Here is a 23,638-nt window from a genome sequence, read left to right on the forward strand (position 1 = left end):
AAGTTGTAAATTATTAGACAGCAAAGAGCAACTGATGTAAGAAAGTTTGATTTGGCTTTGCAAAAATGGTTGATGCTGCACATTATTTTTTATCTTTTGTCGCTTTTTGATCCAGTTATTTGTTCAGCAACTCTTGCGGGGTTGTTGTTTGATTGTTTGTTTGGGACTTTTCTGAGGGTCTGTCTTGTTGGGCCACTCTGTCTGACCAATGTCAGTTTTTTCTAATCGGCTCTTGCAGAATAAGTTGCTCATGTGCCTTTGCTGATTGCATTTCAGGTCTTGAGGTCTCCCATAGGCCTCGAGGTTGCCTTTGACGGCTGGCACGCTGCATCTGTCATCGTCCCGTCCAACTTTACTGGCAGATTGTGTGGTCTCTGTGGGAACTTTGATGGTTCCTATGCTAATGACTCTTTCATCAGGGGAAAACCCGTAAGTCATTGCCCTGCATGCCTTTTTGGAAACCACGTACGTTTAAAAAGTGTGTCAGCAAGGCTTTACTGTGATCCAAACCGTGGGTTCCCTTAGGTTGTAAGCTTTGTTTATTTCAGGTCTCTGCATTCAGTAATCAATTCGGGAAGCAACTGTTCTGGTCTGTATCTCTTACATTTGATCGTGGTAGTTGTGTATTTGTTTCTCTGATTAGGTTTCACAGCAGCGGTTTCTCTTATCAAAGACTTTGGGAAGGCACTAAACAGGGGATGACGTTGCAATCAATCTTAAGTCACAAGCAATTTGAATCGACTAGGATCACAGCATTCTAAAGCATTCTTTTACCATGTTTCTTGAGAGTGTTCTTGAAGAAGGATTTGCAACTGGACTTGTGAAGTTTCTCGTGAAAGAACATGTGATGGACTCGACTACAACACCGTGCGTTAGATGGGTGGTATCTCGACAGATTACTTTTTGATGTTGAAGTTGATCAATAAAGTTGAACACATCCTCTTTGATTGTCAGGACTGTCCGCTAATGATCAGTATTTTCCTTAATAGAAAGCAACTTGAGTGTTTTGCATAAGTGTCCCTTGTTTTGTCTTCTGTCAGACAGCATTACAGTGGTATGGCTTTTTATTTTGAAAATCCTTAATGGTTTCTACCTCTAGGCATTAGAAACTGACGTTGGCAACTTCTACCGTGTCAATGATGATTGTGCCGTTCCCATCGAACCACCCCCGACAGTTTCACCGTGCGACAGCGTCAGCCCACAAGCCCTCAGTGAAGCGTACGCATTCTGTAATGAGGTTGTTGAAGGTGAGTCCCATCTCATGATGTCACTCCGAACAGAGCACAAGGAGACATGGAAGACTGCTCTTGTTTAGCGTTAGCTTTCTCTCCCTCATCAGTTCAAAGCCTGTGTCCCTTTAAATTTGCCGATCTTTCAACAAATCTACCGAGTAGATCTTGTAGAGGCCTTCTTGCCATCTTGCCACAAAAGCCATCCTTTGGATAGATGTGAACTGGGGATAGATGCGGACAATGAGCACTAGGAGAGAGTTGACACAAAGTCTGGATCCCCGTCTACGTGTACTTTGAAGCACTCTCCTCTACGTCTCACCAACAGGACCTCTGTCAAGGTGTGTGGACATGCCACAGGTTTTCAAGGCCAGATGTTTATTCGATGCCTGTGCTTCCAGACTGAACCCGTACCTGATCTGTCTTCACCCGCTGACCGTCGCCAGGCATTGCAGAAGGTTTGGTGTCCGGCACGAGCCTTGGAGGAGTTTGGACTACTGTCGTAAGTGGAACCTGTTCCAATGTTTTTGTTGGGGTGATTGTTAGGTTTGGACAACCAAAATCATCTCTGTGGTTGCTTGTATCTGTTCTGTACTGCATTGTGGTGCAAACAAAAATAAATAACTACAGTCACTTAAAAGTACTAGGTCATCAAATTTTATTGGAATTTCTGAAATGCACTTTTGTGTCTTGTATTTTCTGTTTCTTGGTGTCATGTTTTACCTGCTTTTTTGCATTAATGCCAATTATGATTTTAACGATAACAAAGCAAAAGAAAAATAAATAAATCCCATGTGGTTGTCATAACACCATAAAATGAATAGTTCTGAACACTGTTAAATATCTTAAATTAAAATATGACCCTCCGTAACAATATGAGGCATTTTTATGTTTTGAGATTAAATCGAACGCCAATCAAGGAGGGATGTTCCTACTAACTTTGGCCACCCATACAAATAATAGGCAACATGAGAGGGGTCCACAGGGATTTCAGGCCAGTTGGAGCTGTTACATCCCCATGCTAACAAGGTTAAAGTCTCAGGCACTGTTAAGCATTGAAATCAATCCATTTTTTCCTTTCTTGTGGTTTCTTCCATCAGCCGTTGACTGTCCGGAGGGTTCCCACTACAATCCAAGTGCATCCCCCTGCCCTGAGACTTGTGTAGACGTGCGCAGGAACCAGAGGCCACGCTGTGAGCACGAGAGGAGGGTGGAAGCCTGCGAATGCGATGATGGTTATGTCCTGAGTGGTCCACACTGTGTCCCAAGGGATGACTGCGGATGCTACCAAGTCCAGACCGGGAATTATTACGAGGTAGGACTCAGCTTGTGGTTTTGGAACCTTTCGTGGTTTGAATAAAATGTCTTTTTGCAAACTTAAGCATGAGGTTGCAGCTTTGACATTCAAGTCAGCCCAATCTCTGTGATACTATGGGGTGGGGTGGAGATGGTGAATTGCGTGCCATTTGAGTGAGTAGCGCCATTGTGTCTCCAGATTCAGTGGTTACCTCAGTGGTTTTTGTTTTATTTCTTCTCTCTAGGAAGGCCAGGTCTTCATGAATGAAGAGTGCTCCTCGTTGTGCACTTGCCAGTCTGGTTCCTTGAACTGCGTACCAGTCAGCTGTGATGAAAATGCAGAATGCACCGTGTCAGATGGCCGTCGTCGGTGTGAATGCAATGATGGCTACCTGGGCAATGGAATGGAATGCCAAGGTACATTGAGCTCTGTCTAACTTTGATGTTGAAGCCATGCTAGATTTATGGTCATTTGAATGTAGTTTGAGTCATCACAATTTAAATGTTTGTTCATTCTTTCTCCTTTTGTACTGTCCAAATATTTGTTGGTTTTTTTCAGTAAACAGTCAAAGGGATTTTCTATGAACTACAGAAGAAAGAGGAAGAATTGTGACCATGTCGCTATGTGATTGTTTTTGACTTCTTTGGTATCTTTTTTGTGATGACAGCATCCCCTTGCACAGAAGTGGATTGTCAGAACAATGGGACTTGTATCCCAGGACCCAATGGGACGTACGGCTGCCTCTGCCAGTGGGACTTTGCGGGAGACTATTGTGAGCAAGGTGAAGATTTGCCCCCCCCCGTGGACTTTGAGCGGTCCATGCAGTGAAGTTTTCTTTGCTGCACTTTCGTGCAATTTCATACCCTTCTTTGTTGTAGAAAACTGTTGGACATCTTGTGCGGATCAGAACATATGCTTTTAAAAAGTGTTAAAATTGTTCGTGCTCTGATGGATAACTGAAGGAGTTGTTGCTGTGATGTCATTTGATGGAGGTACTGTTGCGTTTGATTTTCTGTTCAAATTGTGAATCCGAAATTTGCCCATGGAAAACATCTTTGAAAGGGGGTTGCTTGTTTGCTGTGCCATGTACTTACAGAACAATGAATCACCAAGGAGAAGACAATTTAGGACAGCAAACTAACAAAAATTAAGCAGTGGTTTGTGCAAAAATCAATAATAATTTATGAACAACCGAAATGTTTCAGAAGGTTTTAGTCATATTTGTTGTTGTCTAGGAAGGTAAACTTGAAGATACACCAGGTACACAGTTAGTCTTTCCATGTTGAGGTAAATCTTTCCTGAGCTTTGTTGGATTTTTATTAAAAATGATTACCTTACAACATTTTTAAAATCTCTTTGTTGTTTTGTTTTAAATTCCACAGAAGTTAAACATTGCATTGTGTATGGTGTTCCCCACTATACCACCTTTTCCTTGGTGTCCTACGCCTTCCAAGGGGCGGGCCAGTATTACCTCACTAGGGCTTGCAACGAGTCTGCCATGCCGTACTTTGAGGTCATTCAGCAGACAGAGAGAATTCTTCAAAACCCGCGCTTCACCATAACCGAGGCAATTCTGATCCACTTCCAAGATGTGGTAAGTGGATTGCCGTCATCGCTGATAGGAAAATATCCTCTGTCAATTTTACTATTACTTGTGTTTGTCATTGGCACTATGGATTGCATGCATGGTAGATGACACTGTGTGACCCTTTGTGACTGATTTTCATTTGAATGTGCACAAATGTGTCATCACCCGCAATGGCATTCAATTGTCTGCTATCTTTATTTTCTCTCCCTTTATCCTCATTAAAGAGGGCACCATTTATGCCATTGTTGTGCCTTGATGTTGGACGTGAAATAGCTATATGCCTCATGAACCATGAGCGGGCAAGTTCAAAGATGGTAATTGGTCAGCCGTTGGTTGATTTGCCCCTGGTAATTTATGCTTAAAATACATCCTGGGTACCAGGCAAATTGTCTCGTGGTCAACAAATGGTTTCACTCAAACTCACCCAATGCTGCTTCTTACACGTTTGAACCCCAGTTTTGTTCCAGTGAAAATGCTTGTGCTCTTTCTGTGAAGGAATTCCTTTTCAACTGATTCCATCTCTCAGGAGTATATAATTGACCCATGCAGATGACAGTTAAAGAACTATTAATCTCTACCCCTGATACTTTATCTCCACTCTCAAGGAAATTGGCCTGCACGGTAACTATCGATTGACAGTAAATGAGCGGGAGATCTTGCCTCCTTATCGCCAGGGTGACCTCTTTGAAATCTCAATGATGAACAATCGAGTGGTGAGTGTCACTGCATAAGCCCTTTGTCAGAATGTACTCTTTTTTACACTTCCCAGGGCCAAAAGTTCCCCCTTTCCAAATCAAAAAGATACCACAACCCCACTCATTTGCAAAGTTGGATCTCACAAAAGCTGAGCCACGGTAGTTAATTGTTCGAGATTTCGGCGACATTTCGTACCACATCATCACTCCTCTAAAACTCTGAGAGACTCTGTTGAGAAGTGATAGTTGTCACAAGCCTGGCCATGGTCCAAGGGTGGCTTGAGGGCTTCACACACTCAACCTCCACAGGCTAGTTTGAGCTTCCGTGTGTGTACAAACTCAATGGGAATCACTCCAACATGGGAGTAAGTACAGATGTCACGGGTTTTACGACACAAGGAATCCTTGCATATTTGCATGTCTTACTGCACGAAGAGGTTAATATTGCCAAGCATGAAATAGCGCTGAACACATTTTAGTGGTGAGTAAAAATCAGCCGTGTAGTGAGTCTATCAAGAGCAGCCACCTCAGGAAAAATGGTTCCCAACCGGAACCACTGAATATATAAGATATATAAAATTCATTTGACATTTGCCTGTTGGCAAATGCATTCAATGTCATTGAGAAGCCCAAAGTTTGTTCATTGAAAATGTTTCTGAGAAAGAGTTGCTTATTGCCATGTACTTACACAACAATGAATCACCAAAGATAAGGCAACATAGGATGGCAAATATAAAAATTCCAGCAATAGTTTGTGCACAAATGACTGTAAGAGTAAGGTTTCCTGCTTGGAACAGTATAACACTTTTGCTCATGAATTTGCATTAGCATTAAACTGAAAGGCATCAAATTAATTTTTTTCACCAAATTAATTCAAACAGCGAAACAAAAATAGAAAAAGAAGGTTAAATGAAACACAAAGGTGCATTTTCAGAGGTTGTAATAAAAAGAAACTTGCATTGCAAAGACCCTTTAAATTCCAAAAGCAAGTAAATTAGTGGCACAGTTTTTCAACTGAGCAGTTTCCTGACACATGCCCCCAGCTTCCCCTATCTCAAAACTGATATCTGGCCCTCCTTGCTTTGCGTCGCCCCTGCAGATCGTCACCACCAACTTTAACTTGACTGTCGAGTGGGACGGCTTCCACTCCTCCATTGTGACACTGTCCACAGACTGGGCCAGTGAAATCTGTGGACTGTGTGGAGACATGGGTGGACCAGTCGATGGCGAGATTGCAGCTCATCTCTCAAGACCTGTAAGTTAGCCTTGAGACTGGTTCATAGTTAAAAGTGGTCATGAAATTGCGACGTCGGAGCTAATATTCGCGCTGCAAATTTGCGAATGTTGAACATGTTTTTGAGTCATATTTCACGACAGATACTTCACCATGTCAAATTTGCATTACATTTGCATTAACCTAAAGGAGAAAGTGGTCTTTATTCTTTTATGATCTGTGACTATCCATGGACATGAACTGATTTTTAGGGGTGTGAGTCAGGTTTTTGAATTTCCAATTGTTATAAATTGGACACCCTATTTCAGGGTGGCATCTTACTTACTTTGGAAATAAATGCATCCGGATTCTCTTTTGACAGTTGTTGTAAGTGAAATCTGATGATGATGTTTCAAAAGTCACTTTTCCCAGCAAAAAATCAAGAGACTTAAAGTTGGGAAACACACAGCAGGTTGGACGGTTGTTGCTGAAGGAAGGAGTACTTCTTCAATGAAATATCCATTTTACAAGACGAGTTCCTACAACGTCACATCGGTGCTTTCTTTGCTGTTTCCAGGGAAGCATAGCTGCCTTTGGAGATCGGAACATTGCCAATCCCGGAGACTGTCCCCCAGCCACCAAACCAAATATAATTCCTGACTGTTCTGATGAAGAGTCTGAACAAATCAGACCGTTCTGTTTGCCGTTAGTTAATGAAAGGGGTGAGTTGAATGCTTGCACATTGCCATGTCAATGATTACTTGTTTTCAACAGTAACTGTGTATTTAATGAAAAGGATATCAGAGTTATCTCCAAAAGTCCTCTACAAGTACTCTTACATCCTCGCAAGGACCAGTCAGTCATTCGCAAGTCCATCAAAAATCTCTGGCAACAAACAGCTCAAGTCACCAGCCATTCATATGAACAGGGACAAGTTTTTTTAGCTCCCTAATTATTATTCATGATTGATTATTTATGTTATGACCGTAGGCAAGTCGGTTTACCCCCTTTTTGCCTCTTGCCTGCCAGGCACATGAATAGGTGCCTGTGTGGCGAGGGATGGTTGTTGTGTTTGATGGGCTGTTAATTTGCACCTGAAATGGCAGCGTTGAGCCGTATATTCCCCAGGCAGCCATGGCTTTCAGGAATGTTTAATGAGCCTGATGGCCAGGGGGGATTGTTATGAGCTCCTTGATTTAGTGGCTAGTATTTTGAGAGCTTTATGAATACTCATTATTATTTTTGTTATACTTTGCACTGAAATGTGCCCACTGAACTTACAAGCGACTTTCTATGTCACCACAAGTAGCTTTGCACTTGCTGTTAAGTGCTCCCTGCAAGTGTGTATTTTGATTAGGTGTTATCGATTTTCTGTCGGTGTGTCACTTTAAGGACCATTCCGTAGATGTCCAAGAGAACTGGGTGCTGTCGCTGCCAGCGCCTGCCTGGATGATAGCTGCGCTCTGGGCCATGACGTGGTCACACCTATCTGCCAGTCATTCTCTATCCTCACCAAGTTGTGCCAGCGACTGGGCATTGAGGTGGACCCGTGGAGGGTTGACGGCTTTTGTCGTAAGCACCCGTAGAGGGGATTTAGTTATTGTGTTACTGTGACCCAAAGCTGCTATTAATTCCCAATAAGTCCGGTAAATAAATACAAAATATCGGTTGTAGGTTTTCATTTCTACTTTTTAAACCTTTCAGCTATTACTTGTAAAGAGCATCGTGTAAACATCGCGCTAACATCTCCCCCTCCTTCATGGCCCTGTTCTTTCTACCTAACCCACTGCAGCTGTTACCTGTTCCTGAGCAGCTGGATTATAAATTGTTCTTACATCTCTCTCTCTCTTCCTTTTGGCCTGGATTATGCTTTTGTAACCTCCTCCAGCCGTCACCTGTCCCGAGCACTCAGAGTACAAAGTGTGCGCTAATGCCTGCCAGAGGCGGTGTGGTGGCCCCGTCCGATTGCCCGCCGAATGCCCGTTCAACTGCGAGGAAGGCTGTGAGTGCGAGGACGGCTACGTACTGGACCACGACAGCAGATGCGTGCGGCCGAACGACTGTGGCTGCATGGATCAGGGATACTACCACCTGGTCAGTGGAAGATTTTAACGTTCTGTTGTGACTTGCAAAGACAATGCCCCATTGGTTTCAATAAGGGAATACACGAGTGATGGGACAGATTTAAACTTGTCTGTTTAAAACTAGATAATGGTGAACCATCACCTGCAGTGGCTTCATAACAATAACCTTTTCACCATTACTGTGTCCACAATTGTTACTTCCCACAGAATGAAGAAGAATATTACCGAGATGGTTGCCAGGAGATATGCCAGTGTGTGCGCGGGGAACCGGTCTGCAAACCAGTGGCATGTCACCATAATGCCACATGCGGTGTGCATGATGGCGACTACGGATGCTACTGTAATGATGGATACCATGGCAACGGGACCGAGTGCAGGGGTAAGAAAGAACCAGTAAATACATTCAAATATTTCCCTTGCTCTTGGTGTCATCACAGGTTTAGATGCACCTATGAAATATCTTGACCTTGGGTTACTCAAAGTGCCCTAATCAAGTCAAGTGGTCAAGAGGTCTTGATTAAATAAATAATTATGATAATAATACATCGGTGAAGTTTGAAAATGAGTCTAAATGGTTGAAAGCAACAGACAACATAACACACACTTCTGGCTTTCCTTTCAGAATTTAGTTGACTTCAATCACTTTTTAAAATCAATTGCAATGGTGTCAACTTTTCCTTCACGTTGTTACTCTAAGCCGTCTTGTTTTCGCATTGTTATGTGAGATACTTGACCACGTAACCGGCTTGGTGGATTCACTTGATTCCAATACTGATGGATGTCATTGCTCCTTTCCTGTGATGACAGAGGATCCATGCTACCCCAATCCATGTGAGAATGATGGCATCTGCACCATCCAGCGAGGAGAAGGACCACCGTATCAATGCTCCTGCGTGGGACACTGGAGGGGAGACCATTGTAACCAAGGTAACGCCTTTGACTGAGTTTGACAACAGTGATACAGTATCAGAGGGAAATCATTCACATCATGTAGTCAGTAACAGACATTGAAAAAAGAAAAAAGAAAAATAAAGAATACACTTTTTCAATAACAAAACATAATTTCTTAATATCTTAAAATTACCCCCTAAAATAACTTGTAAATGCATTTATGCTTTTGCATAAATGCTTTTGCCTTTAAACACATCTTTCTCTGTTCCATGATAGTGCAAAAAATCATTTCATCCCCTCCCCCCTGAAAAAACTGCCTCCAGAATGATTTTGTTCAAGAAAATGGAGTTTGTGGGCACTACATAGGCCTTATGCATCACCATCTTTGACATAAAAGTCTTTGTTTCTGATAGACCTGAGCAGACCTTTCGTGCTTACATTGTGACCGGAGTTAAATGTTAAGAACATCCCTCGGAGATGGCCATTATGCATGATGTCCATATATACAATGTGCCAGGTGCACTGAATAGGGGACATTTTCAGCAATTCTTATCACTGAAGTGGTTGATAGATTTCCCCATCAGTTTTTCAAAACTGAAATGATATCGAACTGGCTTTGTATCAGGGTCATTAATTTGATACTATGTTTTCCCTTGTGCTGTCATACATATTCACATGATAGTGTTCTCAGTGTGTGGTCTGAGAGTTGCAAAAAAAACCCCACAAGCTTGCTTGGATGGGTTTGGAACCCACGATCTCCTTCTTACAGGTGCAGATGTTTTAACCACTTGACCACCGAGTTTACCTGGATCAGTTTGCTAGCTCAAATCCAATGAAGCAAAGGGTACAGCAATTAGAAAATGATCATAATACTTTATGTCAGCGATATTAAATATATGTCAGTGTCAGGGCTAAACCTCTTATAAAACTGCAATGCTCTTTCATAAAGTGCCATTTTCTTCTCTTTTTGGTGACATTCTTGTGAAGGTGTCAAGTCATGTTCAGTCAGTGGCCACACCCACTACGACAGATTTGACGGCCAACCGTTTGACTTTTACGGTGGCTGCAAGTACGTATTGGCACGGCCCTGTGCAGAAGGGGACAACTCCTTCCGAGTGATTCTGCAGAACGCACCTGATGATGAGTTCCCTGCATTGTCTCGCATAGAGGCAGTTCACATCTCCATCGGTGACCAGGTAGGGGCTTTACCAAGTTGCAGAAACGAAGTTTATTTATTTGGATTAAAATTTTGTTGTCAGTTGACAATTGACAATACAGTGTGCCACTCAAGAGGAGAGGGGAGGCCAATTTTTGCAGGGCATTATGGGACAAATTTGGCAAATTTCATTGGCTAACTGTGCTGGGGAAACTTTAATTTGTTCCCAGTGTTTTTTTGCAGTAGCTGAATCTCAGGTGTGTTTCCAGTATCAATTTTAATCAAGATGGTGATTTATTAATCAAGATGGTGATGGTTATTATGATTAAATTAAACTTTTAGAAGCTTTTCTGTCAGTGGAAAACGTATGACAGGGACACAACGTGTTTTCTTGTTTACTCGTTTGAAATTTCACTCCACAACCATCTTTAGTTTTTTTCAGTTCTTGATGTTTTTAATGTGCATTTGTATTACTGCATTGCAGCTTGAATTCAAGATCGTGTGGAAAAGTCAGGCAGCTCTTAAATGAGAAACTATGGAGATGAAGTAAATGCTATTTCCTTTTTGGCTGGTATTTGCCTGAGCAAGACACCTGCCCACCATTAATTGAAATGAAAAAGCCTGTTATTAATCAATTCAAACGTTCATTTCTGTCAGACTGTTACTCTGAAGCAAGGCATGGAATTTGAAGTGAATGGAGAAGAGCAGCATTATCCCTTCAATCAGACCGGAATCCACATCAATCAGTATGGATGGATTGTGGTAAGAACTTCCTTTCATTTGTGAGATGATCCCAAGCATTATGCCATTGTTTGCAGACGCATGTATCCCGATCTTTCAGAGGCCATCGACTTACATGCAAATGTCAAAGGATATGGGAAATATGGAAGTCCAAGGTGTGCAAGTTTGACCAAGGAAGAGACTGTGTTAAACTCGGCAGTTCGGATCCCTCGGTAACTAAACTGCCAACAAGTGTCTCTTACAGTGCTATAAAGATTGCAATTTTTGGATTGAGTTTGCCAGATGGGGCAGGCAAGGTTGGCAGTGTTGTAGTTGGGACCCCTTAAAGACCATTACAAGATCAGTACAAGACCCCCGGTTTGAATGGGATTTCATAGGTTTTGGGGCCACTTGTATTCCGCAGATGTGATGTGAAGGAATACGCTGAAATCTTAAATCCTCTAATCGGCACCACTTTTCTTGCAAACCCTTAGGAGATCAGTGTTAATCCCAACCTGTGAGATTTAACTAAGTCACATAAAACCTGTATGGATTTGACATTGTTTGGTCTCGTCCCTTGTATCTCAGAGAGTGACCACTGATTTGGGCCTCACCGTGTCCTGGAATGGCCGAGACCTTGTGGATGTCACGCTGCCGTCTGACTTTGCTCAGAGCACGTGTGGCATCTGCGGTGACATCACCAATCCCATGGAAGGCTTTGGAGAGGTCAGGGGATTCTCCCACATTTACTTTTTATTTTGGGGCATCATTACACTTGATGCTTGACTGTCAAACAAGTTTTGACTTATCTTTTCAAACATGCGCAAAAACAAGTTTTCCAAACTCACGGCAAAAATATGTCAGTATAAATCCTCATTTATGGCAGTTTAATATAATATAATTCCATCTTACTTTGTTATTTACACATCCCCTCCCAAAACCTTAATCAAACGGAAAGGCAGTTTCAAGAAATAACGTCCAGTTCATTGCTTACTACTGCCCTGCATTTCTCAGCTGACTTGTTTTCAGTTGGTTGCTGTAGATGAAAGAAACAATGATGTAATTCACCCATTACCCTCGGGCTGACAAAAGCAAATGGTTGCAGAACCGAACCGAGGTTTACAGTTAACATGATGCAAACTGATCGCTCTCTGGCTGCTTTTTCGAATAACTTTGCTACACGCGCAAATAACAGACCTTCACGTCACCCATGGAAGCTAAGTTACTCGGACACGGCCTTTTTTTTTTTTTTCATTTGACTTTGCAGTATGAGAATGCTCGGGAGTATGCCATGGCCTCGGTCCTTGACAGCCAGGATTGCCAGCCTCCAAGGGAACGCTTCGAACCCTGTGAGGAACACACCTGTAATCTCCAAGAAGCTGTTGAGAAATGTGCACTTTTGTTATCACCAAGAGGTAAGGGATGAACTGTTATTACAATATTTGATCCTGTTTGTCTCTAGCAAGCAACTAAGCTATAAAGTAAGGTCATTGGCTTTCTCTACTGGTTTGTGCCGGTGAGTATTTGAAAAGAAAAAAACAGGTAAAAATAGGTGAAAAATTGGCAACTGTGTAAATGATGTGTATTTCTAGATTTCCCGTAAGCTGATTGTGGAGTGTGGTTTGCAGTATGGTGTAGTATCACACTGTTGGTGCCACGGATTGGCCAGAATACAAAAGGTGCTTTAAGGTAATAATGATTGTTTTTGTCCTGACAGTGGCCTGTCCCCCTGGGTGGTTCTCCCCACCGGGTGAGAGGAATGTTCACGTGTGCTACTATGTCAGGAGACCCGAGGAGCCCTTGACCTACGCCGCGGCTTATCATGAGTGCGCCAGCAAGGGTGGCCGGCTCTACGATCCTGCCACTGAGCTGGAAGCGTTGAGCTTCCGAAATGCCACAGCAGAGAGACACGATGGCTCATACTGGCTGGGATGCTCAGACGCCGAGGAGGAAGGATCGTGGTCATGCCACAGGGATGATCACTCCTGGTCCAACGAGTCCCAGAGTGGATACTGGTGTAAGCACCACATTATAAATGGAGTCATTTTTCCTGAATCCTGAAAATCCAGGAAAAAAGTTTCTATACCCACACTTAAAAGTGTCACATGAAAGTCACCCATTTTCTCCTGTGGCCATATTCTTTGCCTGAATTGGGGGCGTGTAAGAGTGGAAGGGTAGCTAAGATGTCAGTGGAGAAAAATTATTTCTGGATTTTGGATGTATTCTGAGCTGTTACTCTGTCGGAACAAAAATTGGGTGACACTTATCAGGTCACGAGTGTCTAGTTTCATCCACTGAAAGTGCATGTGTACCACACCACACAGCACGTCAAGGATCATATAAGAAAGAATGACTCTATTTGTCTGTTAATTAACGCTCATCTGAAGCCTTATTAATGTACTTGTTAACCACTTTGCACTGGAGGATGGTTACACTTGATCAGGGCATCTATACACACCGACACTGCTGATGTGTTAAACCTGCATGTACCCCCGACTCATGCTGGGCTGCCATCTAAACATACCAGTCTCCCATTTGTTTTGTACACAACGCAATGCCCAAGAAGTCTGTGGGGACGGCCGGACGGTGTGTTGAACTTGACTTTGGCCACTGTGCACAGCCAGTGAGAGCAAATGCTGCTCTTTGGTCGGGCCTCACAGTAAGAACTATCTTACAAAAACTGTTATAATAACTCTTGAAAATCAGTCTCTGCTTGTGGCATCTGGTTGGATAATAAAAATTGGCCACTATATCTAGCTTTTTGCCAAAAGTTGGCATTTTGGGCCAAAATAATATTGTGTGCCTTCCAAACTGTTGCCGAGGTTGTATTCCACACCCCTTTGTCATTTCTTGCAGCCTGGGATGAAGACCAACCTGATGATGGAGGTACCCTGCTTCTACACGAAGACTGTGCCATGGTCTTTGATCATGAGCACTGGCGAGACGTATCCTGCCATGCACAGGCTACACTGCTTGTCTGTCAGCTGGATAGCCCACGGGAATATCTGAGTAGGTTTACAATTCATTCAATGTGCTACGAAGGGGCAGTGTTACTGAGTACATAATCAAGCAATTGATTTGGGAGGATATGGAGTACGTCCTAAAAATGCAGAACAGAATTGGGTTTGCTATGCCCATATGAGGCTTTGTTACTGTTGAAGTCATTCAACCCAAGTAGTGCCTATTCCACATTTCCTGTTCCTCACCTATCCGTGCATTCCATGAACTTCTGATCAGTTTGAAGTTCCACAACACTGTATGTAGTTACGCATAAGTTTTACCAGTCTTTTGGGGCATGATTGTTGGTGTCTGTTTCTCAAATCTATGATGTGACAGTAACCTCATAACAAAAAACGTTCACAAGTTTGTCTGTCAAACAGTGTTCAGCTGCACTGTATGTAATTGAGCATTTCCGAATGAGTCAGAAGCTCTAAAAGCTAGGCTTACGTTTTTGTTGGGAAACACCCCCTCAATTCTTCATAATAAGAATTTGAAAGCAAGAGTTGTACCACAATATGAATGTGAATGTGACTTTCCAACCTGAAATGTGAACAGTATTGCACCTATAGACTTTATTCACGGGGCCGGCCATATTGAATTTGAAAGCGAGGTTAACTCTTCATTTTGGAATGTTGAGAGTACAAATGAAGAAATAAAATGAAATTTCATGACCAATGTCCACCTGTCCACTCGGATGAATAATTTCAAATTCATGATTGAACACATAGAATTGTACCTTGCCAGATTCCAAAAATGATTGAAAGGGAGGCTTGGAACGCACGGAAGTATAAAACAGTCTGGTGACATCCTAATCGACAGTTTGCAATATATACAACAGATTTGGGGGATGAGATCAAAAAATGGCCTCCATGTGAATAGGGTCTATTGTAGCATCATCATTCTATCCCATCTCCTCCTTCCATCCAGCTCCCTTCAAGAAGTGCCATGAGGTGGTACCACCCTATCCTTACTTCATTGGCTGTATCCAAAGCCAGTGTGCCACGCTCCCCGACGACAACAGGCTATGTTCATCAATCACTGCATACGCCAACGTGTGCCGCCTCTATGGGGCGCATGTGGGTCTTTGGCAGTCCCGCAATTTCTGCCGTAAGTTGTTTCAGAATTGTTAATTTTTGGAATGATAGAAAGCAAAAGGGATGCAAAGGCTGACCTATAGTTAATCTTGATGGCCGAACGCTGGTGGACAAAGCCTACCGGGAAACTTAAAAGATGTGCCAAATACACATGAAAAGTTAGTTGAGCAACCATGTCAGAGTTTAACCATTTGAACTCTGTGGCAACATCACCAGTGTCCCCTTGTGCACCAGTGTTTTAGTCCAAGGACTGCCTAATAACCAGCTTTAAGATAAAGTGATGTGCTTAAGTCTTTAAACATCAACATTGGCAACATTTCTCCCTATAATATTTGACAGAAATTCAGGATCCCATTTTTTTTTTAAATTCAACTCACAAATGACTGATAATAGATTCGTGTTCATGCCTGTGATTATCTGAAATGTTTGTGCCATTTGCAGGGCCTGAATGTCCTGAGGGTTCCTTCTGGAGTGACTGCGTCAGCCCCTGTCCACCCACTTGTGCCAATCCGGACAGGGCCTGCCCTCTGCCTTGCAGGCCGGGCTGCGAGTGTCGCCAGGGCTGGGTTCGCCAAGGCCATCGGTGTGTACCTAGAGAGCAATGTGGCTGCTTCATGGAAGGCATGGGCCGGTTCATTGAGGTACAGTCCCTAGAACCTCACTCTTTGGAGAAAAAAACATTGCTTTAGTATTTAAACCTTGTCAGTTAAATGCAGAGTTTTAATCAAGTCGGTCACAAGTCACTGCAAGTCACCACAAGTCAGTCACAAGTCACTGCAAGTCACCACAAGTCAGTCACTGGAAGTCACCACAAGTTGGTCACAAGTCACTGCAAGTCACCACAAGTCAGTCACAAGTCATTGAGCCACAAGTCAACTCGAAAGATATTTAACAGAACTGTGACAAAGGCATTCCTTTGTTATTGTTTGTCTCTTTAGTTCCGTGTTGACCTGTGGACTGACTTGTGACTGACGACCTACAATCCTAGTCAAATGCAGTGATGGAGTTGAGCCCATCACAAGTTATTGCAAGTCCATCACAAGTCATTCATTCAAGCCATGTTTTAAGCTGTCCAAATGAACTGTGACCAAAGCATTCCTTTGTCATGGTTCATGCTGTTAGCCATGACTGGTCATGTGAAAGGACTTAGTATTTACAAACTTTGATTATCATTTAAAACCGTCACTTTTCTTAGACACATTTTTGTGTTGGTGCATTCCACTGGCACGGCCATCTGATAGTTGTCAGGAATGATTTTAGACTTCTTGCAATTAAACTACTATTGAAAACATAGACATCAGTCGTGATTTTCCTTGCATGGTGCCTTTGCTTGCCATTGAAACTATTGCTTTTGTTCTGGTTTTTTTTTTGCAGCCAGGAGATGGTGTTTTCAAACCGGATTGTGCCGAGCTGTGCCACTGCCGTCCCGGCGGGGAGCTAGATTGCCAAGAGGTTAACTGCACTGATCATGCCTCGTGCGTTGCCAATGAGCGCAGTGGAGACCTCACCTGCCAATGTGAGGACGGGTATGCCTTCATGAACAATGAGTGCCAACGTAAGTTCAGTCCAACCCAGTTCCTCTTGTCAGTAGGATCAACTTGAAAGGCCCAGAAAAAAAAAAGCAGGAGTCTAGTTTGTTACCTGTTTCCTTTTGACAGGACTTTATCTTTTTGGAGTTTCAGTAAGTTGCAGGAAAGCCACATGGTTTTTATGTACAGGATTTCAACAAGTTCTAAATCTTAACTCTTATTCATACTTAATCCAAATCAAGACTTTTAGCTGAAAATGTGCACTGAAAAGTTAAATCATTATGACACCAATGTGATGTAAAATTGTAATAAAATTGTTTGGTTGTCATTATGAAGTCATTTTGTCATGATGCTAGGTTAACGGTCCAGTCTTTTCAGGCAGCAAAATCTTCAAGGCTATGGATCGGGAAAACCACCTTATTTAAAGCAAGAATTGACATTGCTTGTAGTTTACAGAAAACCCTATCATCCAATGCTAATATCCAACTGGTAGATGAGCTCAAGTTATTTCTGTATCTTCTTCCAGCGGATGCCTGCACAGGTGTAGAGTGTGCCAATGGAGGAACCTGCATTGCCCGTCATGGCATGTACAGTTGCTTTTGTCAGATTGGCTGGACTGGCCAACACTGTGAAGACGGTATATTGAATTGTTTGCATACCTAGAACTAGCATCTTAATTCCTCAATCAGATATGGACTCATGAAATGGATTTGGCTCAGTAAACCCATTTGTCTTCCGCCCCCCACCAAAAAAAATGTTGGATGCAGCCTTGTATTTTGTGTACATAAATGCGACAACCTTTGCATAAAATTTAAGGTTACTATAAACCACCAAATGGTTTTCGAGCTGGTGAAATTCTGTAGAAAAGTTGTTGACCGCTTTCTGCCAAAATGGCCTTACTGATTTTAGTTGGCATCAGCAGTTGACTGATATGATGAAGGCCAACTAGAGTTTCATTATATTGACTGTTTTTATTTTCTTATCTGGATATCAAGATTTCCCCTAATAAAAAAAAATGCATTCCTGTGGTTGAACATCACAAGTGTTATATTTAACTGTTACCTACAAAAATTCGTCAAGTTCCTACTTGCGAAAATCCTGATTCCAAAGAAAAAGGCTGAGATTACAGAAGGAAGGGAATACAATTGCCATTAATCTTGAATCTACAATTTAGGCTAGCAAGCACTTGGGGCACAAAAGCTAGTGCAAATCCGACGTGGTAAGAAACCGTAGCAAAATTTCCCCTAAAGCGAAACCTGTTTAAATGATCTGCCAATTGTGGAGTGAATATGTTTGCTTGTGATGGAAAAATTGGAGTCGACATTGACTCTGCTACCTCTCTCTTTTTCTGTTTTCAGAGGAAGCATGGTGCCAGGTCCTTGGGTTCTCACACTACTACACATTTGACGGCACATCCTACAACTTCTTCGGAGACTGCATCTATCACCTGGCTGGGCACTGCGGGGAGGACGTAAAAAAGCCCTTGTTCTGGATCCTGGAGAAGAAAGAGAGGCACGTGCTACGAAGGGAGGTGGCCTCCTTATACTTTGTGGAGGTCCACATTGATGATTGGGTGAGTATGTTCGTTTTGATTTCCCTCTTCAGATGCCTTGAGGCAGATCTAGGAATTTGCAGTGTGTCCCCCCTAAAATGGTGCACGCAAATATTGTGCAAGCAAATACTCTTCATTTGAACTTAAAAAATCAATAGGTAGGCTGTATAACTTAAGCAGTTTTAAAGAGGACTGTCTTGGCTCGATGATGTGTTTAATTTCATCTTATTTACTTTTGCGCATTCCAGCGAAATGCTCCTGTGAACACAAGCAATCAACAGTATGCTCATTTCATTTTCTTGTCTGATCACTAGACTTAATTGAAAGAATAAAATACAATACGCGTTTGACCTGGACGGTGTTGATTAAAGAAGCTGTTGACAGCAAAAATGCTGAGAGGTAAACTCATGCACGTTTGAAATACCGTCAGTTGATATTGTATGTCTGAAATGGACAGCTTTTGCTTTGACTTGGTTTTTTGGAGACACACTATAGATGGAACAGCTCACTTCTGTATCCACTCCATGCGGAAGTAAGAGATTGCATGCTATTGGACAAATAGCAGTGATGGTCTTATGGGTGGAACTCACCCAGCACATGCATAGGTTTACTTTGGGGGCATGGTGTGGAAGACGGTCGGCATGCTTAACTAGTTTATATTGGAATGTACAGTCTGCATTTATGTGTTGGGCACCTAGATGAAATGATTCCCACCAACTGGTCTCTTCTTTGACAGTGAAGGGGATGTTTCACATCAGGGTGGATAACTGATCAGCTGTTCATAACAATATACCCAAACTTCCTGTTAATTGCATGCAGACATTATACATGCAGTATAAAGATAGAGATGTAGATACAGAAATTTGACATCAAGAATACATCCAAGATCCCATGATCAGTGTTGTAGTCGAGACCATCACCAGACCAGACACAAGGCCAGTCACAATATCAATCACAAGAACAGCCACAAGATCAGTCACAAGACCAGTCACAAGACCAGTCACAAGATCAATCACAAGAACAGTCACAAGATCAGTCACAAGGCCAGTCACAAGAGCAATCACAAGAACAGTCACAAGAACAGTCACAAGATCAGTCACAAGACCAGTCACAAGATCAGTCACAAGACCAATCACAAGATCAATCACAAGAACAGTCACAAGAACAGTCACAAGAACAGTCACAAGAACAGTCACAAGAACAGTCACAAGATCAGTCACAAGAACAGTCACAAGATCAGTCACAAGATCAGTCACAAGAGCAATCACAAGAACAGTCACAAGATCAGTCACAAGAACAGTCACAAGAACAGTCACAAGATCAGTCACAAGGCCAGTCACAAGAGCAATCACAAGAACAGTCACAAGAGCAATCACAAGAACAGTCACAAAAACAGTCACAGGATCAGTCACAAGACCAGTCACGAGTAACAGGGTGAAGAGTGACAAAGGAATGCTTTTGTTGTAATTTATTGAATGGCTTGTATTTTGAATTCAGACTTGTGATGATTTACTGGGGGGACTTACTTGTTTTTTTTTCAACTTCTGCTTTTATAAGCTAATTCACAGTGAATTGATGTATAGACATTCTGAAGGAAGTCTGAAACTCCAACAGAAATGTGACAACTTTTTTATAATGTGTACAAATGTTATTTCGTTTTGTCATATTGTAGGTCTTCACACTGAAGCGAGACCATGTCGTCCTTGTGAACGGTGTTCGCTGGAATCTGCCAGTCACAAGCTTTGAGGGAGTTCGCATTGAATTGATTGGAAACAGAGTGGTAGGATATTGACACAATCTCAGAGAAGACATTGTTATTAACCTCTTCAGAATGTCAATGCCTATCTTAAATCATGGGCGTCCATCACATGCAGTCTTCTGTTTGGGAAAAGGTTGTTATGAAAGATGCAGTTATTAGAGATGAGGGGGATGCTTACTTTGGGCTGTGGTTTTTTTTTGTTTTTAATTAAAATATGTCGAACAAATATTTATCAAAAATACCAAATAAAAAGTATTTGCCTGCCAGGAGAGAAGTCTGTATCTGACACTGTGGGATGTCACTTCTTTTAATTTGATGGAGGATTTGCCCGCTTGCCTAAATGTGTCTTTCCTTTCTGAGGAAAAAGTCATTAGCTTGCTCAAGCAGGGAGCAGCTCACAGAGTCAATAATTACTAGTTCAGATGCCGTGAGTGCCTAACCACCTTATCCAACTCAACTGGCTAGGTTAAATCCAAGGTAGTAGCCGACGCTACAATGAGTTACTAAGCCACTTGCTGATGTTGTTATGTTGGATGAAAATTTGACTTTCAAAAAATCAAGATACTGTGGCCAACTTTTAATATCTAGCCAAATGCCACAAAAACGGATTTGTAAGAGTTTTCAACACTTCAGGGCATACCCATGAAGCAATATTTGATCTGACAATGTGCCTTTCAAGCATCCAAGTTCAAATACAAAACAGTCCAGTCCACCTCCACAAACTTCATATACTTGTGAATGCACGTCCTTCGCTCACAAAGTTATTAATACAATAACTTAATCTCCTAAACACTAAATCTCTCAAAAAGCCCATTCCAAATTCATTGTTTGTATGTCTCTGACTCTTTTGTTTCCCCCCTAGGTTTTGCACACAGCTTTTGGCTTGCAGGTGTTCTGGGATGGCCATAGTGATGTTGCTATTCGCCTGCCAGGGGAGTTCAAGAACCAGACATGTGGCCTTTGCAGCAGCTATGATGGGAACCAAACAAATGATCTGGTGCCTAAGGAGGGAGATCAGGTAGGCCACTTTGAAATCTCACCTAAAGTTGTTTTATGTTCTCATTTTTGCACTTTCAAAGACAGAGTTTCCAGTCAAGCCTATTTGAATAAGAATTCTAGGTAAAGTTACTCGCATCTTCTGGACTTGGCATTACTTAGCCATTTGAAAAATACATTAGTCCATCATCACGGTTTTTGCAAAAGGACAAGGGGGTAGACCTTTGCTTTATTTAATTTTGTCCACAAAAGTAGTTGATATTGGACTGTAAATGGTTCCAGATAGGGTGTCACTTTTGTATCAGCTAATACCCTAACGTGTGCAGGGCATGATTTGTCGGACCTTGGTTTGGCTGAAAATCCTCTTGTAGACTATGCATTTGCAAGGCAGGTAGCCACATGTTTGAATGGGCACTGGCCGGGTGCACTGGTGACCAAAAATTGCAATACTGAACAACTGCTACTGTGATGACTACACACTGAGCATTCTTGTGGACTTCAACAGTATACAGCATATGTAACTTGCATGTCATTGGATCTTTCTGTCCATTGACCCTGATTTCACCCCTTCAAAGTCAGTTATGACAAAGCAATGTGTTTCATCACTTGTTTATTTCAATATCAACCTGCCATGACCAATGGGAATAAATTGTATTTACTTTTTTACAGTAAGGTTATTCAGCCATAGGTGTCATTTCCGGAGTTAAGCAAATGTTAGCAAATGTTTTCAGTGGATCTGTGTTTTATTAATTTGTTCACCCTGTTCTTCCTGAATTATTTTGTCAGGTGCAAAGCCCAGCTGAATTTGGGAATAGCTGGCTTCAGAATGATGAGGATTGTAGGCCTGATGAAGGAAACATCAGCCCTGTCTTCTTTGTCCAGGATTGTGCGGAAATTGGTCAGATCAACAGTTTCTGTGCCAATCTGTTTCAGTCTTTCTCAGGTTGGTATTCATTAGCAACGTTTACCTGTAATAAACTTGTTTTATTCATGTGTTTTGCTGCAGCAAAGTAAAGAAGGATGTTTGTAATATGGAAGAATGTAGAATGGTCCAAAATATTGCAACTAGAAATGGAATTAAAAGCTTTTTGCTTGAATTTGGTAACAGAGTTGTCCGTTTGCTTACTGTCAACTCATTGATTAGAAATTAAAAGCTGTTGTCTACTTGCAAGAATGGACCCAGAACCTTATTTGTAGGGGGGGGCAAAATCATTTTTTTAAATGTTAACAGACTACATTTTGGCACTTTTGACATGGTTTTCAATCAAAGGGAGATGAACTTGACCCAGAAGTATTTTTCATTGTTCCTTTTTATTTATTTTTTTTTGGGGGGGCCTAGATCTGCCCTTATCTGCTAATAATTAATTACAGAAATTGTCCCTTTGTAATGATAATTACAATGAATGAGATGTCCCTTCCATTATAGAAAACCCGAACTGCACAGCCAGCTACACCCTCTGGCTCTGCTAACCACAGAATTGTTTCACTGTTATGCTAAGCATTCTTTGCTTACTGTGCCAACCAAGTACATGATGCATAGACTCTGTGTTTGCAGGACTTACCCATTTTTGTAATCCAGCTTTGGTGTTAACCTTTGATATGTACCAACCATTCGCTGACAACTTGCTGCTGCATTTAGCAAAGCGTTCATTTTGCTTACGAGTAAGAAGTGCCACAAAATTGGTCCTGTTTGGCACGCTCGTCCATGAACCCCTCTCCTACACAGAAACCAAGGTCTAAAACTGGTCAATGATTTTTCACACCCCTTTGTTCAGAGTCCTGCTCTGGACCTTACCTAGAGTACTATTTCATCCTCTGCGTCGCCGATAGCTGCTTACTCCGTAACCCTCGGTATGGTTGCCACTATGCTGCTGAAGCCATCGCTGAGTGTAAGGCTCAAGGAGGCAGGCCAACGCCCCGAGACATGCTTCCTGAACCCTGTGGTGAGTATTACCCCTATTGGTCAAGCGCAAAAAAGGTCATACTTAGCAGGAATGATGATATGGAAGCCAGTGGTGATATTGTGGGAACTGTTCACTCTATAAAATGGACAAACACTGGCACATTTTAGTGTCTGTGAAAATCTGTTAAAAGTGTTTCCTGACGTTAAAGTCACTTCACATGTTCATTCCTTAGTTTGAATTGTCTGAAATACTCAAACTCTGAGACCACATCCCAAAAGGATGTCAACTATAGTTTTCATCCACTGGGGCAGAACATGAAGTGACACATGAAGCATACATCCAAGAGAAATTCATTTCATGGACCCTTTTTGGACATTGTTATGACATGGAATTAGGTGTGGAATGCCCTCCAAACTCTGAGTTCAGCTTCTGTGCCAGTCCCTGCCCCCGCACCTGCGACGACGTTCGTGGGCACGATCGCACACCATGTGAAGGGATCCCCTGCGTTGAAGGCTGCAGGTGCAAGGAAGGTTTTGTGCTGAGCGGTGTGCACTGTGTGCCTGAGGAAGAGTGCGGCTGCAGGGATAGGTTCCTGTACGGAGGAGCGTACTACCTGGCAAGTTGCAATTTCACGCTGCCTCAGCATCTGTGACTTTTCATACCACGGTGGGGGAGCAGATGAAACGTTGTATGCCCATTTTCCTCGGATCAGGTTGCGTGAATAGGCAGCAGTCCTCTTTTTGCCATCTTGAACAAACAAAAAAAAAAAGATGCGAGAGTTATACGCCTGGTGTGAGCGAGAGCATGCTCTCACTTACCCAAAGTCCTACCTGCTGCTCACGCACCCACATGTAAACTCAAGTCAGCTCTTTCTTCTTGCGGATGTTAGCAGCGGCATGTATGATAAGTGCAAGGACAGGACAGCCCGTAT

General features: G+C 42.4%; 1 protein-coding gene across 2 annotated transcripts in view; it reads left to right on the top strand.

Annotated features, from left to right (window-relative positions):
• The window catches only part of LOC110979798 (IgGFc-binding protein-like), a 98,524-nt gene that overhangs the window by 48,630 nt on the left and 26,256 nt on the right, over window positions 1-23,638 (top strand). For both annotated transcript variants that reach the window (XM_087133132.1, XM_087133133.1), the window contains exons 47-76: window positions 277-429; window positions 1,100-1,247; window positions 1,558-1,731; window positions 2,330-2,544; window positions 2,771-2,942; window positions 3,194-3,307; window positions 3,909-4,120; window positions 4,720-4,827; window positions 5,909-6,064; window positions 6,600-6,744; window positions 7,415-7,594; window positions 7,911-8,116; window positions 8,314-8,485; window positions 8,914-9,033; window positions 9,985-10,193; window positions 10,811-10,915; window positions 11,462-11,599; window positions 12,141-12,288; window positions 12,591-12,890; window positions 13,730-13,882; window positions 14,801-14,980; window positions 15,409-15,608; window positions 16,342-16,522; window positions 17,023-17,133; window positions 17,855-18,069; window positions 19,721-19,828; window positions 20,670-20,825; window positions 21,590-21,746; window positions 22,579-22,746; window positions 23,103-23,323. In XM_087133132.1, coding sequence (XP_086989258.1) covers window positions 277-429; window positions 1,100-1,247; window positions 1,558-1,731; window positions 2,330-2,544; window positions 2,771-2,942; window positions 3,194-3,307; window positions 3,909-4,120; window positions 4,720-4,827; window positions 5,909-6,064; window positions 6,600-6,744; window positions 7,415-7,594; window positions 7,911-8,116; window positions 8,314-8,485; window positions 8,914-9,033; window positions 9,985-10,193; window positions 10,811-10,915; window positions 11,462-11,599; window positions 12,141-12,288; window positions 12,591-12,890; window positions 13,730-13,882; window positions 14,801-14,980; window positions 15,409-15,608; window positions 16,342-16,522; window positions 17,023-17,133; window positions 17,855-18,069; window positions 19,721-19,828; window positions 20,670-20,825; window positions 21,590-21,746; window positions 22,579-22,746; window positions 23,103-23,323 — 5,025 coding nt within the window. The remainder of the gene's footprint in view (window positions 1-276; window positions 430-1,099; window positions 1,248-1,557; window positions 1,732-2,329; window positions 2,545-2,770; window positions 2,943-3,193; window positions 3,308-3,908; window positions 4,121-4,719; window positions 4,828-5,908; window positions 6,065-6,599; window positions 6,745-7,414; window positions 7,595-7,910; window positions 8,117-8,313; window positions 8,486-8,913; window positions 9,034-9,984; window positions 10,194-10,810; window positions 10,916-11,461; window positions 11,600-12,140; window positions 12,289-12,590; window positions 12,891-13,729; window positions 13,883-14,800; window positions 14,981-15,408; window positions 15,609-16,341; window positions 16,523-17,022; window positions 17,134-17,854; window positions 18,070-19,720; window positions 19,829-20,669; window positions 20,826-21,589; window positions 21,747-22,578; window positions 22,747-23,102; window positions 23,324-23,638) is intronic.

Source organism: Acanthaster planci, linkage group LG02 (assembly GCF_054643075.1).
Source record: "Acanthaster planci isolate LZ-2023a linkage group LG02, COTS_SCS, whole genome shotgun sequence".
Taxonomy (NCBI): domain Eukaryota; kingdom Metazoa; phylum Echinodermata; class Asteroidea; order Valvatida; family Acanthasteridae; genus Acanthaster; species Acanthaster planci.